Here is an 18,587-nt window from a genome sequence, read left to right on the forward strand (position 1 = left end):
AAAATAATATTAATTATAAAATACTTAACACAATGCTAATATGATTATTAATCTCAACACATAGCTTCGAGGTGAACAATGAGATTTATTGGCTGCCTGTCTTCTTGGTTTACGTATCAGGTTTTTGTTAAATCAGGATTGAAATTTTGTGACTAAATGTGGACTGTGTGAGAGGCTACCCACAGAAATTGCTGCTCCTAAATACGTCTGCATGTTTGTCAAATCCCTACGAAGTCTCATTGTCTTGATCTGGGTCATGGTTCAATTAATGCCGACGCGTTAACCAGCAATAAACACACACACGCACAGACACAAACACAAAATGCTACAAGAACCTTATCATCAACTACCTTAATGCACAAATAAGTAACTTACACAGAATGCTGTACATAAGAGTCCAATCAAATACTGCATGTCTGTCTGGCATCTATTGTCTTCATTATCTTGTCACACCAGAATAAGCAGCTATAAATAATCACATTACAACTGCATCATCTTTACTAATCAGTGCTTTAAAAATCGCTCTGTGCGTGTGTGTGTGTGTGTGTGTGTGTGTGTGTGTGATTTTACAAACTGAGGCTGAAGCTGGGGTTGCTGTCAGCACGTATATACTGCACAGACTTAATGTACATGTCATTTATGATGAAAACTGTAGAGGAGGATTATGGGGCATTATGCATAATAACCCTTCCAACAGGGTCATAATTGCCTCACTCTGACTGGCTTGTGCTTTGCTCTTCAGAATGACGGAGTGAAGCTGGTGAGTAGGGGAAAGGGGAAAGAAAAGAGATGGAAAGGGAAAGCAGAGAGAAAAAGGAGGAGAGACATGTGGAGTAGTGGGAAAGCTGGATAAAGAGTTAGGGAGGAGGAGACACTGGAAAAGGGTTGGAAAGCTAGAGGGCAGGCTTAGATAATGTGTAACACAGAGGACTAAAGAGAGCCAAAGATCTCCTATAGCCAGTGCCATATGTGAATTACAATAACTTTACATTTACTCGACACTCAGGCAATGCAAGAGCTCGGTTACAATGAGGAAAGACTGTTCATACAGCGGAAGCTTTGTCTATCATCCCCTTACTCTCCAATAATTACCCACTTACTGGCTGTGCTTTGCTTTCTTTGTATTTGTGTCTTTGCCTTATCTCGATTGCTCCAGCCATTCTTGTTTTCGAGTATTAATCCCATCCATCCATTCATCTCCAGTGGTAACATTCAAGGTTTAAGCTCACTCATCTACTCTCTGTTGTAACAACATAGGTGTATTATACAAGTTCAATGAAAATACTAAATACAATGATCATTCTCTTTTTTTCCATTTACATGACTTGTACAAGTGTCCTGCTCTTCACACTTCACACATACATTCCCTACAGGACACAAACATACATAAGCATTCATAGACATATGACTAGATACTAGCACACAGAACATTAAATTAACTGGCTAAAATACTTTCCAAACAAAACAAAAACTGTATTTGAACTTAATAAATGTGTTTTTAACCTAACAGAGCTATTAGCCCCACAGTTAATTGCCTTATAAAAAGTTAAACTAAAACCATCTGTAACGATGAATGTCTAAATGATTATATTCCAGCTCCATTGTAAATGCTTTTAACGAGTTCACACAATCAGTGATGACAGCAATCAATCTGTAAATGATGCAACACGTACATTAGCTCGGCCAAATTACTTTTGCCGTGTGTGTTTATTTGCGCCTGTCTGTGTGTGTGTGCGCACGTCTAAATAAATTGTGCAGCAGCCCAACATTATCATTTCTCACTTACACTCACTTAATGAACTTCTTGTAAGCCCTTAATTGATTAATTTGTTTCAAGAAGTATCACGTCTAGCAAATATAGCATTAATGTGCGTGCATGTTCTAAGTTAGAAAGGCAGTGCATAGGCAGAAAGACAGAAATAAATTAGCAAGTTTGACAGAGCTACATCTGTTACCAGCAGCGTGTGTTATTCGCCGCCGATCAGCAGTTTTCGTGATCATGGATATGGACTGAACTGTGGAATTAGAGAGCACAGAAGGGAGGGAAGGGCCTGCTGACACCAGGGAACCTGCTCTGAATGATTTCCTCATTATCAGAGATTTGGCTACTTTGTTAATGATTCTGGTGTTGTAGTGACCTTTGATTATTTTAATTATTTAGGTATAACTAGCGGATAAATCCTTTCAAAGTAGGATTAGAGTTGTTGGAGGAGTAAAGGGGAATTTTTTGGGAGGTAAAGATATTCAGACATGGAAATTTGCTAATTTTTGGAGCTATCTCTGACCTATGATTAAAATGTAGGCTAGAATAAGACATTCAAAATGAAATAACTTTATTTAGAGAAAATCCGTAACGCAGGTTCTCCTCTGTTAATAAAGTTTATCCTCCTTGCATATTCTAAAGCCATATTACATTTTTACATTTTAACACCGCAGGCGCTGTCTGTATGAATGCCAGTCTGGATGTCTGTCTTTCTGTCTGTTCCTACTCTGCTCCTAATACCCCCCAGTGTGACGGCAACATGGGCCAGACAAAAAGAAAGCAAATCATACGGACAAAACAAGAAGAGTTAAAGAAAAAGAGAAAATGAGAGCATTATTTAAATATTAACGAAACTGAGAGATGAACTGTTGCCCTTTTTGTCTTCTCCAGCAAATGGTTCCGGCTGACTGGAAAACTAACACATACACACTTCGGTGAAAATACACACACACACGCACACACTTACAAGCAGACACACAATGTGCGCCCCACTGAGTTGGCTGAAGTCCACCAACTGTCCATCTTAATGTCTCCAAGTCAGACTTTTTAAGGTTGTTTCATCTCATCAGCCTGCCAGACAGTATAATCGCCAGACATGCTTCAAGTTTGATCAATTCAAAGTGTATTTTAACAGGATTAACAAGACAATTTACAAACAGTTCTTCAGAAAATTACACTATTGTGGCATTGTAGGGCCTAACTGAACTAAACTTCACTGAGAATGTGCCCACTGGAAAAACCCAGGAACATCAGAGATCTCAAGCTCCTCTTTCTTCTTGCAGATTCAGACAACTCTATTGATCCCGAGAAGGGGCAATTCATTTGCAGCTTCTGATGTTCACGTTTGTTAACATAATAAATTAAATTGTGACAAAGTTATTCAAGTGCAGATCACAGGAAGGATACAAAAAAAGTTTCCAAGGCACTGAATATACCATGCAGTGTCAATTATTAAAAAATGATAAGAATATCTCCTCATAGAGATTCCAATTGTGTTTTTCCTGTGTAAGAGACCTATCTTAAACCATAATAAACAGTGTATCCTCTGTCATGAATATTGATGCTGTGGGCCATTTTTGTAGAAGCAGAACCAATAGGATGTCCTGGTAAAGGTTACTAGTATCTACATCTGCATGAGGCTGCAATATGATCAAACCATTTGCAGTGTCTTGTGCATGTATGTGTGTGTAGCTTTCAATGAGATAAATAATGATTGGCACAATTACCCATCATTAGAGCTCTGCTCATGGAGAGCCCCCTACCTCCAGTAAGCTTTCCACAGAGGGTGTCTTTAGCCATCTTTTTTTTCTAAATAGGCAACGTGTGAGGCATTATGGGTAACCAGGATTACAGGTTACTTTACTGGTATTGTATCATAATGATATGATTATATTGTGTTATTGTTTGACAAATGTATTGTTTTAATCAATAACTTAAATTAATGTAATTAAAAACATACAAAATGAACACTGTGTCTGTCTGAATACATGTATATGTGTGTTTAAGTGTTAAAAAGACCGGAGCCGGTTCATAGAGTGCAATGACTGAATGCTGCTTGTTAGTCTCCTCTACATTGATCAATAATATTAAGCTTTACTACATACAAACACACAAATGCACATACTGCATACTAATAAACTCATAGAATGGGTTGTGTGCCTGAGTGAACAAAAAAGAGAACTTTAAATGGATGCTTGCTGTGATCGTGTGTGCATGCTTGAAAAAGAATATTTATGTTTAACACTGATGTGTGCAAAGGGACACATGCTGTCTGTGTGTGTGTGTGTGTGTGTGTGTGTGTGTGCATTTGATCAAAAGTATGTGTTATTAATGTCCCACAACAAACATCAATATCATACAAGGCAACAGTGTTTCTCCCCTCTCGCTCCATTAGCAGCTAACCTTTTAAACAAACCCTGGTCTCTGTAAGGCTGTTTCTGCAATACCTACAAGATGGGAAAAATACATTAGGAATTACACTTCAAGCTACACAGAAAATGCTGATGGGAATCCATACTTCCTGCTTACTTTTCATTTTCTTTGGCATAAAGCTGTGAGTGGGCTTGAAAAACAACGTGCAAGGGAGACATTAGGGTAATGGAGAAAAAAGGTTGGGGTGTTGTGGGGGGGTGGGGGGGTGGTCTAAAGGTACTTGAACCACCACAAACACAAAAATACTTTGCCCACATTATTTTTACCCTGCTATAGTTATATAGTAGCATTCTCTTTGAGGTAGGAATAGAGTTATATTGAGGGTCCCCCTACTGAACAGGATTGCTGAGTCTCCCATTTAGTTTTAAAGGTCCAGTGTAGAGCATAAGAGGATCTATTGGCAGAAATGGAATTAAATATTCATAGGGGTGTTTTCATTAGTGAATAATCACCTGAATACAGGGATTGTTATGTTTTTGTTACTTTAGAATGAGCTGTTTATAACTGCAGATGATGCCGGTCACCTTCCACCATGTTGAACCGTCAAGTTTATACAGTAGCCTATAAGAGACAAACCAAACATTGGCTCTAGATAGGGCCGTATACGTTTTTAGCACGTTTCCCGTAGTTTCTCCTTTCGCACTTAGAAGGGAAGGGTGAAGGGAGGGAGTTGTGATCTGCATATACACCACAAGATGCCACTTATCCTACACACTGGTCCTTAAATAACCATCAGAGTGTTGGTTTGTTGAGAGAAAAAAAACACAGCACCTAAACGTACCTTTGGCTTTTGACACACCTAGGCATTCTCCTTATGCTTCCAGTCTTTAGGCTAAGCTATGCTGAACGTGTCCTGGACAAGAAACCTCTCTTCTAGCGACACCAAGAACTCAAGTAATCTAAGAAAAGGATGGCGAGAACATCAAATTCCTGGGAGATGACAGGAGTGAAAATCCACTTCCATGTCACCCTCTAATACAGATAGATATCCTGAATTTAAAGCACACCCACATTTCCTCAGAGCTGCTACATAAATATCCCCTCAAACCTTCATACATTTCAGCGCTCTCTCCCTCAAATGCACCACTTGGGTATATTTCAGCCATGTATTTTTGAAATAGTATTTTTTTGACCTCTGTCTTCAACAGACCTCAAGGATCTTCTCTGTTTTCTTTGTGGTTATAAACCTAAAGCTAGGCAGTCTGAGTCTGCCTACAGTAAAACACTCATCTGGGATTATGAGCCATTTATTAATCTCAGCTCAGTAATACTATGAGAGCCTCGCTTCAGAATCCAATGAATATTTCACACTTTCATTTCATATGCAATCTCTGGTGCTCAGAAGTGTGTATTGCTGGGTATCATTTTGTGCAGTTTATTTCTGTCTGTGTGTCTGTGTGTCTCACCGTATGTGTGTTTGGGGAATTAGTGTGTGGCACTTTATTTGATCCCAGTATTGAAATGTGTATTTTGTAGTATGGATGTGCCTTTATGTTTGGTTTCTGCACTGCAATCGTATTTTAGTTTTGTGCAGCTTCACTGCATTCAAAGGAGATTAACAAAAAGCATTACTATCCTTTTTGAGTGAATATGAGGAGAGTTTAAAATATAGTTGAGACAAACAACCCCCCCTCATACACACACACACACACACACACATTTACAGTCATTATAACTCCATCCTTGATACAGAAACTTGCTAAACCAGCTGCAACTCTAGACCAACTATTCAAATGATCCAGTGCTTATCTAATAATTTTACTTCTAGCCAGACTTATATACTACTTCCTCTTTTCTGACATCAACTGGATGCTTCCTCAACACATTTTCAAAGTGAACTGACTGTACTAAATCACTATCATCACTGATCAAATCAGTAGCTTTTAGCAGTGGAGCTCTGACTCAACGTCAGACTGAACGTGTACTACTGAACAGAAGAATGTCAATCAATCAATCAATCAGCGTTGAACATCAGGCCATGTGAACCGTGATGCTTTCACTTACTTTGACTTATTCATATAATATGTTTATAACAGTGATCTTAGAAGATGGTAACATTACAAGATGAACATTTCTCCCTCTGGACCTTGTGCTGCTGCAGCTTTTACATTAATCTGACTACATTCAATTTAGACTTGTGCTGACCCAGTAAGATGGCCGACTGTTACAGTAACCAGAGAGCTTATTCAGACATGAGACCCCCATGTTTAACTGCCCTAACGGGGTGCATGTCTGAAAGGTGCTATAAATAGCTTTGGTTGGCACCGACTGTAGCTACCTCGCTAACATGTTTAAAACACTTCATCTCCATAGTAACAGCACAAACCGCCACCTCCTGTAAGCAGGGGCAGCTGGCTTTGTGCCAACTGTGGCCCAACTAACCTGGAAACCCTTAAAACGTCCAGTGTGTGGGATTTAGTGGCATCAACCAGGGAAGTAGCAGATTGCAACTAACTGAACAACTGTGTGTTTTTGACGAGCTAAGAATGACAACGGGCTGTGAAGTGTGTAGGAAAAACGGCAAAGGCCCTATTTACAGCCAATGTTTGGCCTAAAGTGAAAATTAGCCAACAGTAGGATCAGTGCATGCTGCTCTGTCAATAAAAAACTATGGCAACAGGCTCTCATAATAGTAACCCCCTATGTCAGTTCCTGGTCTCCTGACTCTGTTATTGCTCCTGTCACTGACTCATATGGCCCCTGGGCTGCAGCTTAGTGTGACATGTAACCCCCACCCCCGTGCTGATACGTACGAGCTCATCGGGAAAACAAGCACTGAGAATAATCATGGCTATAAATATTTCTAAAAATGTCACATTAGTTTTATTTCTTTACTTCAAAGATAGTTCTCAGCAGTCACATATCTACAGCAGGTTTGTGTTAACCTTGTCAAAGCAAAAACACTTACGACACATATTTCACGCTAACAACAGCATTTTGGTCACACGATCTAAAAAAAGAAGATTATAAGCAAAGAGATTCTTTTTTTGACCTTAATAGAGGCCTGAGTCCTGTTAGAGTCAGAGAGATCACTTCAGTTCTTCCCAATGGTTCTTACACCCCCGAGAGAAATTGCCAACTAATGCAACTTTGTTCCTAATTAGTTCAGAGAATCTCCAACACATCCTGCAGTATTTATACATCCTTGAAGGCATATAGTATGCGCAGAGGACAGGGAAATATACTGTACTTATGTTTTCTAGCCAGTAGGTTCTTCAACTTTTTTTAAGCTGTGACCTAAATGAAAAATTCAGTTCACGACAGGACACAGGCTCATTAAAACATGTTGACACTGTTTTAATGTGCAGAGGCACCAAGAGAAGGTTCAAGATTCATTTAAGGTCCTAAGTCATGGTTCAAAAAGCCCTTAATCTAGGCCATTCATCACATTCTGATAGTGCCGGAGTCTATGAGACGGTATGAACAAAATTACACTTTCCAACGGGTAAAATGAAAAATGACACATTCCTCAGGGGAAAAATAAGAAAAACGGGGAATATATGGATTGAGTTTGCAAAGTCTCCAAAAGTGAATTGCTAATGACACGGCCTAACGCTGAAGGCAAGTTAAAACCTTTTCCCTTTGAATTTTGCTTGTGAGGCAATATTCTATTCAAGGGAGTGGCTTATAGGCCATTGCGGCTCAATACTGTGTGTGTGTGAACCCATACACGCACACACAAAATACCAGGCACAGATACTCACTCAAACATTCGTACAAGCATACACCCTTGTGCGCACACACAGTGTTTTATGACTAATTAATAGGTATAAATCAAAAGGATTATATGCATTATCGCAACGATATCAAAAGGATTGAAGATGTTTGACTTAAATACAGTGATTTTGTAGCTCTGTGTAGAGAACAAGCACTCTTTTTAAGACATCCTTTTCAGGTCATTTTACATTTTCTTACAGAGCAGCACTTACTTACAAATGGTAATACAATTTAGCGGCCTAGTATTTACACATTTAACTCCAGTTTTATTTCTCCTTTGATGAAGGGTTCATGATGAAGTGATGTAGGTTCATTACAGGTAGGAGGTCAACGTTTATAGGATGCTACATTAGTCCTCACCACGGACGATCTTCTCTGACTACAGTTTACTACAGTTTTTTCTCGAACCTAGGATTAAGTAGGCGATTTGAGTATGGGGTTGTGTGGGAACCCTGACAACAACTGCCGTGCATTTGTTTAACTTCTTGGGAACGACCTGGATGGATATTTGGTTAGCCACATGCATGTTTGTGTACTCTGCTTCTGGTTGGTCATTCAGGACACAGGCCATTTTAATCAAAGGTTATTTAAGTGTAACCTCACATGTGTTAGCTTCATTTCACGTGTATTAATTAAGAAGACATGGCTGTTGGTGTCCAGCTTAAAAACACATACCACCACTTTGTTCACAATTTCTGTGCTTATATATTAAAGGAAGTGAAATTAAATGGAGCAATGGAACTATCTCATATCTTTAATCTTTAAAAAAGATTAAAATCAAGAGCAAACACAAAACATTACATTCTACACTGAGAGTTTCTTACCTTGTCCTTGTCTTCTACCAGATCACTGAGTATGTCATCTGGGTCCAGAATCCCCCCGTCACAGTATTCAACATGGTGAGTACGAACCAGGAAATCTCCTTCCTATAATACAGGAGACAACCAATGTAAAGAAACAACTTAATATGTGACACCTTCATTTCCCATTATAGTATATGCAAATACAGTATGCATCTGACTTAGACTCCAGCAATCGGCAGTTGCCAATATATTTGCACACACATAATCATTGTGTGTAGAGTTTGCTACACACAACAAGCTCTCATAGCTTTAATAAAGAAATTACAGTCACCAAAAGGAAAAGAAAAACACTAATTTTCTGCATTAAACAGAAAATACAACCTAAGTTCATGTTACTTTCTAATAATAAACTAAGATTTTGTTAAGCGATCTTAAAACACATTCAAACTCGACAGAAACAAAATAAAAAAACTCTTTAGGCTTTATTAGTCTTTACACTGTTCCAACACGAAAATATTCTGGCTCTACGCGCTGTCTCTGCCTATCTGATGCCTATCTTTTGCCTCGCTGTCGGTATAAACAGTTTTGATTCAACATATTTGCAGGCAAGTGTTTTGCATCTCTGGTGTGTAAAGGTTTCTAGTCTATTCACTTTTAATATTATATAATGTAGCTTAAACTCCACATAAAACAGTGCAGCATCTTACTGTGACATTACGTATTCCCTACAAAAACAAGATCCTGGGTCGAGGGTTCATCAAAAACCAATGGAGAACGGTTTCATCTCATATCACATGCAGAATGGCAGGACAGTTTAGTTTTTATTCACACCTGGGGATATATGATAAAGAAACAATTACACTGACTCTTCCAAGTAGTACAATTAATCTGGGTTTTAATAACAAAATCTAACTCAATTCTTACGTCTTATTTTCTTAAAATGGGACTAAACCAATGCAAAAGCAAAAGGCCTCCGGTCACCAACTCCTTGCCTCTGCTCCTCATCTCCTCATCTCCTCATCTCCTCATTTATACACCTCTCAACTCCCCCTCCCTCTCCTCCCATTTCTGCCCTCTTCTTTGTTTCTTTCCTCCTTACATCTTCCACATCTTTCCCTAGGTACCTTGTACAGATTACAACTCCAGCCTGGCCCTTTCTCTCTCCCCTCCTCACTCCCTTCCTCCGCTGTGTTGGGTCTGTGATTAATGACATCGACACTGCACTGGACAGCTGACTACATAGAGCTGGTTGTTGAACAACATATTGAGACAACACACACACATCCGTGCGCGCACAAGTACACACAGAGCCACAAACAGCCTAAGGAAAGGTATGACTCAAAATGTTACAGGGTGCTGCTCCATTAAATCACTCTTTCAGGGTCAGGTGCTTGTCAATGCTTTTCAAAAACTCTCATCAGGGAGAGGGTGAGATAGAGCAAGGTGCTTTGAGTCCCTGGATATCACTGCAAGCCTCAATGTCAATACCAGTTCTTACTCTGAACTTGCTTATGCTGTAAAACTCTTTCCAGTAAATTACTTGCACTAAATTATTTGTGTAAATTAGTTTCTTTGTCCATATAATACAGGAGCTCTGGTTAGAGACAGGTCTTTTTTTTCTCATCTGCTTTACATACAAATCAATAAACCAGCAGAGGGAATATCAATAATTTTCAATAACTAGGTCCGAAGGGTTTGAAGCTGCATGGCTGTGTAATCTGTTGGTGTGGAGTTTTGCACATCACGTCACTTAACTGTGTTCATTAAGGCTAGGCACACAAACGCTTTTCAAATGCGTCAAGTTAAAAGACTTTCAAGTTAAGGTGTGTTGTAGTTACTAAGTCTACCTCAGTTATTCTCAGGATTGAGATATTCTCCACATGCTTAGGTGTTACGTGAGAAAAACTACAAGACCAAACATACAAAGTGTGATCTTGAGTCTTGTCATTCTTCACTGCCACCTGGCACCAGCTGATATGTAAAAGTTACTTACAAACAGGGTTGTGTTTGCTTACTCAAGATAAAGCATTCATCCCGAGTTAAATATAGCCTACGTCCATAAAGAAAACACAATTTCTTTTTCTATTATATCACAAAACCAACCACCATTCAAATCACTGTTACACAAAACACCGACACTGCGGCTGTTTATACTGTTAAATTGCCTCTCTCTCTTCCTCCCTCCCTGTTGGAATTCATTGTATGGCCCCATTGTAATACTGACTTGGCTGACACCCAGGCCAGATGTATGACGGAGATAGATTTTCAAACATTGTGTTATTTTCTCTTTTGCACAGCATTTATCTTCCTTGAGCACTATCAATCAGGGTTTTGGGGCATATTAACTCTGGGACAGCACATGTGAGTGTTTTTATGATTACTAAGGAAAATTTCAATGCCAAATTGTCATGTAAATTATTTTTTATCTTTTGTAGGCCTCAGCTTTCCACATAACATCTCACAGAGACCAGTGTTTTTATTACCGCTTCAGAATGAGTTCCAAGTAGTTTTACATTTTGCCTATACTAGTTTAATGGCAAGTCCTCAATCCATCATCCCCACACAAACAGTAAGTCGCTGTACAAGCAACTTTACGGACTATGCCTCGACAAAGAGACACCACTCTCACTAAAAGATTCTCACTGAAGGCATGATACACAAGATACTCCAATGTAATGTCTTGTAATGAATAACAAGACTACAGAGAAACATTGAATGCAAAATCATTGTCTTGCTTACAGTCAAATATCACATTCCAGCTAATCTTCTATTACGTGAGCTCACAAGAAAAATATCTTTTATGTCAACAAAGTCCACTCTCATCACCACGTCCACATCAACACCCTGGGGGGCCCTGAGGCCCCCTGCTGCCCCACAGTACAGTTCACACAGCCGACTATCCATTGTACTTTTCATTTCAGTTAATATTGTTCTATAGAGGTGCATGTTCCAAACAAATTAGCAATTCATCAAATTACAACAGGCTAATTGATACATCGTAAACATGGACTTTTCAGGGACCCTGGGGATCTGGGGCTTCAGGGCAGTTTGCTCACTTAGTGTGGTTAGTAATCTAGCAGTAGCAGCAGTCTGTGTATCACAGTGTTTCCCATACATTCATTTATTTGTGGTGGCCCACCACAATATTAACACAGACCACCACATATTGATCTTTTTTTGTTTCTATGTAAAATGCATAAAATCTTATTTCGCCGCAAAGGCCCGCGCAGCGTGATGATTTGTTCGGCCACCCCTTGCCCTGTTCTTGCTCTCTCAATCCCTCACAAACACAGACAACAGACCCGCCTGTGAATAGTCCCACCGCTCCATGCACACCTGACATCATCTTCAAAGCGACGAAGAGATTAGCCCGTTCAGTTTTCCAGAGGGTGGGAAACAGCACACGGGAGATTTACTTTGGTCTTGGGAAGGTGCTGCCTTTATTCACTTACAAACTGTAACTTACACTGTACATTTAAACTGACAACTTCACTGCTCGCCTATTCTTCGTCATCTCTCTCTGACACTCGCTACGTGCACACCTACAGACTGCCATATGTTCCTCACGCAACATTGTCAATGTCAGAAACCCAACTCTTTTTTTTTAGCACAGATGTAAGGATAGCTAGAATTTGTTATGTGTTTGAAACGACGTGAAGCAACGGAGCTGTATATACTGAGCATGGGTGTGCCTCCCTTCGTCACGCAGACATTATTGTTGTTTATAGCTTTATTCAGACATGACAGCACACTTATAGAAAGATCTGCATGCTCGCACCATATTTGGCAGCTGGTAATTGACAGGGAGCGTAGAGCAGAGACAGAGATGGACAAACGGTGAACAGCGGTGAGGTGGTGTGATTTCAATTTCTTGAAACACCACTCACATCACTTTGAGATGTCTGTAATTTTTAATGGCCATGACTCAATACATTAATCAATTAGCGTTAGAATTTGTGATGTTTTGAAACCCTATCAATTTCATTTCTAGCTACCGGCATGCCCTGTAGAGGAAAAACACATTTTCTCTCTGTAGTTAAAACTTTCCAGCGTCAGCCAGGATTACACAAGAATCACAACAAAATTATGTTATACTTACAGAAGGAAAACTACACCTGCTGTTGTTTTTAGGTCAACAACCCTCTTTGATTTCTTGCTACAGTAGGCAAGCCATACAGCTAAGAAGACGAGAGGTAGACAGATAAGACCTATGAGCACACTGATCTAATCTGATATTCAGGAGGAGTGCATGGATAATGTGCTACATGTTATTTTTGTGAACTGCAGAAACCCTGTGCCTCCAGGTCTGGCAGTTTAAAAACCTAGAGGGACGCTCAGATATTGTAGGACTAAAGATAAGAGCTGTAAACACACTGATATAATCTGAAAATCAAGGGGATTAGCACTTAATACAGTGTTTCGCCTGATACTATTACAGATAATCTTTGGCAATTTTAAGTATTTGACTCTCATGATCTAGAAATTATTAGGTTGTAGTAAAATCCCACCAGAGTTAAAACATAACTTCCCCCCTTTCCTTATCTGTGAACAGTAAGCCTTTCTAGTCTGGCAGTTGACACAAGAGTTTGGTATGCACGCTGTTGTCAAAAGTGGAGGCAGTGTAAAGAAATGGACTCCGCAAAACAGCGATCCAAGGTTAACTTTAAGCAAACTCTGGAGCTCATGCTGTCGACACAAAATGTGAAGACTGAATACCGCCGTAGGTCGAGTCTGTGGCAGCTCCCATCCATTCCACCCAAAAAAAATAAACACATTTCTAATATTTAGGTCCAAGGTCAAAACCGGTCGGGTCTGGAAGTATCAAGCAATTTCATCAAACAGCTCAGTTATGCCAGTAATGTTAAGTATTATTGGGACAAAGTGAAGGCAGTGAGTACTGATGCAGCACATACTGTAAATTATTGGAAAAATAACTAAATCCAACTTAAATTGTGCTTTCACCCGTCTTGTGACCCTGCAGTAACAAAGCCTGTCTTCTGTAAAAAGCAAAGCAAGAAAATAGCTGGTGGAGGTGCCATGGTAACCATTACTTACCATGTTAACATTTCAGCATTTCAAATTGAAGCGGTGCAAAAGGTGTTTCTTCACTCATCTAAGGAGATAATGTTGGGTTCATCTTGATGGTTCAAAATCAATTCATTAGAAACTTAACTACTAGTCAGAAGTCATGAATTTGAATGTTTTAACTTTTTAACACAGGTGAGCAGCCATCCTTTGACAATTACTATGGCAAGTAAAATGGTAAAATTAACTAATGATAAAATTAGCTAGAATGATCTGCATACAAAGGCATTTATTCTTATATAATGATCTAGCTATGGCATGCCTGTCTGGCTAATTTGGGAAAGCATGTGTGCCATCAGACCCTATATAACTTGGAGAATAAAACAGAAAAGAATAGGTGAAAGGCTTGATCAACACATTCCTGTGGTTTGTCTGCAGAAACGGCAGCACGTGTCTCCTCCTTTCCCCTCCCTCCCTTCCTCCCAGAAATAATTGCCTGTGCTCTGGCATGGGTCCAGGATGTTTTACGATTTTATCAGCTTGTTTGGCCACGCCTCATCAGCATTCCTTACCCTGGCTAATGAAACTACAGCACACACCCACATAGGCAGGAACCCTTTCATACACATCCACCTTACAATCTATATGTGCAAGTGGAAGTGTGGATACACGCCATCGGCCTACAAAAGCGACTTGTTTAACGATTTGTTACTATACTTGTGGCCGTATCTGGACCACACATATGAAACCTTTAGCATTTTGTCAAATAGGGATGGGAATCGAGAACTGGTTCCATCAGAATCATGTGCTTCTGAGGTTTTCAATTCAAGAATTATTTTTTTCTGACAGCTGTGCACTGCAAAACAATGAAGTCAACTCATGCATCTACGCAGCTGGAAGCCTGCAAAAGAAGGAGGAAAGGAGCAGAGAGGCAAAAAAAGGTCCAAAGTGTGCCCTCATTTCACAAAAACTACTATAACTCCACTCTGTTTCTACATTGTGTTCAGGCTTACTTTTTTCCACATAGAAAATAAATTGATCAGGAATCAATAAGAGAATCGAATAAAGAATCGTACCGATAAGCAGAGTCGATAATGGTACTGGTATCAATATAATCTCATCGATTCCTATCCCTAGTGTCAAATGTAAATACAGTCTAATAACAGAAACATATATATACATATATATATTAGAGAGAAGCAACTCAAAACACATTTCACATAAAAACTGAACAAATTTACTGATATGTTGTTGTGATTGTCCAGTTTGATATTACACAGAATACTGCAGACTAAACCTGAAACCACACAAACAAACATCCATAAACACATAACTGCACACTTGTCTGTTTGGCCAAAGGTAATTAAGAAGTCTGTCAACAAGCTGATAACTTCCTGACAACTCCCCACGAAAAACAACCTCCGCTTTCCTCCCACCCTTCCTTCTTCACTTCCTCATCAGCCTGCTATGCCAGCTATCTCCCTTTTTTACGTCATCACCTTCGTTTTGATTTCTTCTAAAGGTTTATTCATTTGCTCCCTGCTACTCTCTACAAGAACCTTGTGTATTATTGTTTAATTTATTATTTGATACTACTCATCCTCCTTTTCCCCCTACCACTATTTCTGCTCGGCCTCCATGTTCAAGTATCAACAGTAATAGCTCCATATTATAGCTGTCACCAAGATGCTTTAGCTTCTTGGTTTTATAACAAATAATTACAGATCATGGTGCACTTGGTTCCTTGATTTACTGAGTGAGGTGAATGACAATTAACCTAATAATCACACACTTGCTGAGTGACAGGCTAATGACTGAGTTATCTATAAAGACATTTCACACTTCAACAGTAGACCTTCAACCTTCAGCTTAGCATTCTGTATATTAAAGTGGTCTCCTGAACCCCTCTGAATGTTTGCATTGGAGCCAAATGTCAAGGCATGCTTCAGTAGATTGTTACTGGCTATATTAAACCGAATCAAATTCCATTTCTTTTTAGAGTTTATTCCATTGTGCTCTGTCTCAGCTGACTTATAAGCTATACATGTATATTGTCTGCAAGTTGTGGTAACAAGGCATACCTTTCAATATTTGGGAGAGACTTTTCTACGCAGTAGTATAACAAAAGTCTGGTGTATCCTACATACAAATATATCAGCACCCTCTTACTACCTTCCACTTGTCTCGTTTAACCCCCTTTGGTTCCATACTGGGTAACACAAAGGGGTAAAAGAAAACTAATAATTAGGCTGTGATCAATGTGAAACTAAAACTATAAATCAGTGCAACTAAAACGCTAAATAAATCCTCTCTGAAACGCAACTTAAGACTAAACCTCAAGGATCCCCTCACTAAAACGTAGCTTTAATGTCTATTCCAAGAGTTAGCTCCTCTTAAGCACCCCTGTGGGAACTCCTCACAAAGCAGCAGCTGATAAGAGTCAGTTAGCTACAGTGGATGTACGCAGGAGCACACGAGATTAAAAAATGTTTTTAATACAAGCAGCATACTTTCTCAGTAGGATGAAGCAGCTGGGGGGGAGGGGAAGAGGGAGAGGGAGACGGAGAGAAAGCGAGCTGTCTCTGTGACAATTTAAAAACATGATTTGCAGCACTGGGAGGGAGGATTAGGGACTGGACCGCTCTACAACACACACACATATCCTGGCTTTCTAATCCTGGAACACATTAACAGCCATAATTACACAGCTACAACAGATTAGCGTTGCAGGGAAATGACTGAGTGATGGGACGAGAGCAAGAAAAATACACAAAAACAAATACAAACGGAGAAGAGGGGGTGAGATGAAGCAATTAAGGAGAATACCTATTCTCCATCCTAGAGAGCAGGAACGAGAGGGAACGGGGAGATAGAGGGTCAGGAAGAGGCAGTCAACGGAGGTAAAAAGGGAGTATGGAAAAAGTGAACAAAAAGGTGAATATTTAAAATGTCAAACAACAACAAAGGAGAAGAGAAAGAGACCAAAACTTTTAAAAAGTGGGAAGAATGACAGCGGAAGGAGAAGTAAAAACAGAAACTACAAAGGGAAACGGCGAGTGCTGACAAAGGTGTAGGGAAGAGAGAAAGAAAACAGATGATACAGAGAGGAGAAAGAAGAAGAGGAGCCGAAGCAGAGCGGGCCAGAACAAACACAGTGTGCATGTGCTTAACAAAGCGTTTCATTCACACACAGGAAACAAAGTATTTAAACACTGGGAGGGCTAATCGATAGAGCGGGGAGGTGCATCATTACACACACGTAGCTGCAGGAAAACACACCTGGAGCACTCACTCTGTGTCTCAGTGAACATTAATAACATCTAAAATGTTACTGCTCTTGTGTTAGGCCTAAGGTAAACTGACACACCATGTTGCAGTGCACTTTATCTTAGGTCTAACACAAGAGCAGTAACATCTTTTACATTTTTTTCCCCCTAAAAGTTAAAGTCAAACTGAAAAATATGATTTTTTCCTAAGAAATCAGAATCTCCTTGGTGTTTGCTTTGACTTATGTAAATTACCAAAATTAATAAATGTAATTTTCTGTGTCCCCTACATTAGTGTCATCCAGGGGGCGTGATGATGTCAGTACTGGCAGTTTCACTGGGGTTATATCTGGCTTGGGTATTCACTTCAGGTCCAGAGGCAGTTAACCAGTTTGGGGCTGACATTGTTACTTGTTAAGCACTACTTAGTCCTATCTGCTTTTATATTGATATTTGTCGTGACTCAAATAACAAGGTTACTTGCGGCGTAATGAGGATACAGTCCGGTCATCGGCCGTCTCCACAACTGGACCCATGAAAGAAACAATAGCTACTGCTCCTCCTTTATAAACTATGGGACAATCACAACACTGAAGGAGCTGTTGATGACTCAGCAGGTGACGTCTAGTGGTAATCACAGCTACATAGCTACCATAGACCTTTTTCACAGCAGCCATTTTGACATGAAATAGTGGGGTTAACACAGGTGTTACCAATGATGACTAATTAATTATTTACCTTAATTAAGGTTCGACCTGGACGGAACAAAACCTTCATTAGCACTGGTTACACCTGTGTCTACCCTACTATTTGGTAAAAAAAAGGCAGCTGTGAAACAGGTATATTTTCTGAGTGGTAGCTAGTTGGAACAAATTTCACTAATGATGGAACTGAGCCACCGTTTGTGAAATTTTTCCCAGTGAGCCAGTATGCACAACACTAGGACACTGGGACTAGCTCGCCTAAATGGAAAGCAGTTATCAATTACATGCAAGAAATGCTTTTCCTGCTACAACATACCAAAATGTCTGCTGCGAAAAAGCAGGCCCTCAGATGTCAGCCAACAGCTGCGGTTGGAAACGCCCACCCAGGAGCTTAAAGCTTCAACAACATTTCCACAAATGTCCACTGGTTTGTCCTTTTTATAAAATATGCAAAATAGTATATCATTCATGTTTATATTTCCTTACACAAAAAGTGAGAAGTTAAGTCAAGTAAATTTTAACACTTAAAATGACATTACCTGGACCTAAAGCGGTACACTTTGCTCCTGCCTATACCGCGTTGTTGTTAGTTTAGAGACTTTAAATTTAAAATGTAAGCTATTGATCTCTACTTCTAGGCAGAACAGAGTTACCACATAAAGGAGAACAGGAGGTGAAGTAGGAACTGTTCAAAGAGGAAGACGAGTTCAAATGAAAGAGAAGTGAGGGTTCCAGCTACGTGGAGAGCTGTGTGGAGAGCTATGTGGAAGGTGAAGAGGCGAAGTACTTGTGAGATGAACAGGGCCAAAACACAAGGAGGGAGGGCTAATGTACAGGTAGATGAAAGCAGATTAAGAGGCAAAAAAAAAAAAAAAAA

At 39.7% G+C, this 18,587-nt stretch overlaps 1 protein-coding gene across 3 annotated transcripts in view; it reads right to left on the minus strand.

The window, feature by feature from the left end:
* pard3bb (par-3 family cell polarity regulator beta b) overlaps positions 1 to 18,587 on the minus strand; it is a 197,293-nt gene that overhangs the window by 175,898 nt on the left and 2,808 nt on the right. For all 3 annotated transcript variants that reach the window (XM_035676492.1, XM_035676490.1, XM_035676493.1), the window contains exon 2: positions 8,737 to 8,838. In XM_035676492.1, coding sequence (XP_035532385.1) covers positions 8,737 to 8,838 — 102 coding nt within the window. The remainder of the gene's footprint in view (positions 1 to 8,736; positions 8,839 to 18,587) is intronic.

This window comes from Morone saxatilis, unplaced genomic scaffold (assembly GCF_004916995.1).
Source record: "Morone saxatilis isolate NCDOM2014 unplaced genomic scaffold, NCSU_SB_2.0 Contig5, whole genome shotgun sequence".
NCBI classification, from domain to species: Eukaryota; Metazoa; Chordata; class Actinopteri; family Moronidae; genus Morone; species Morone saxatilis.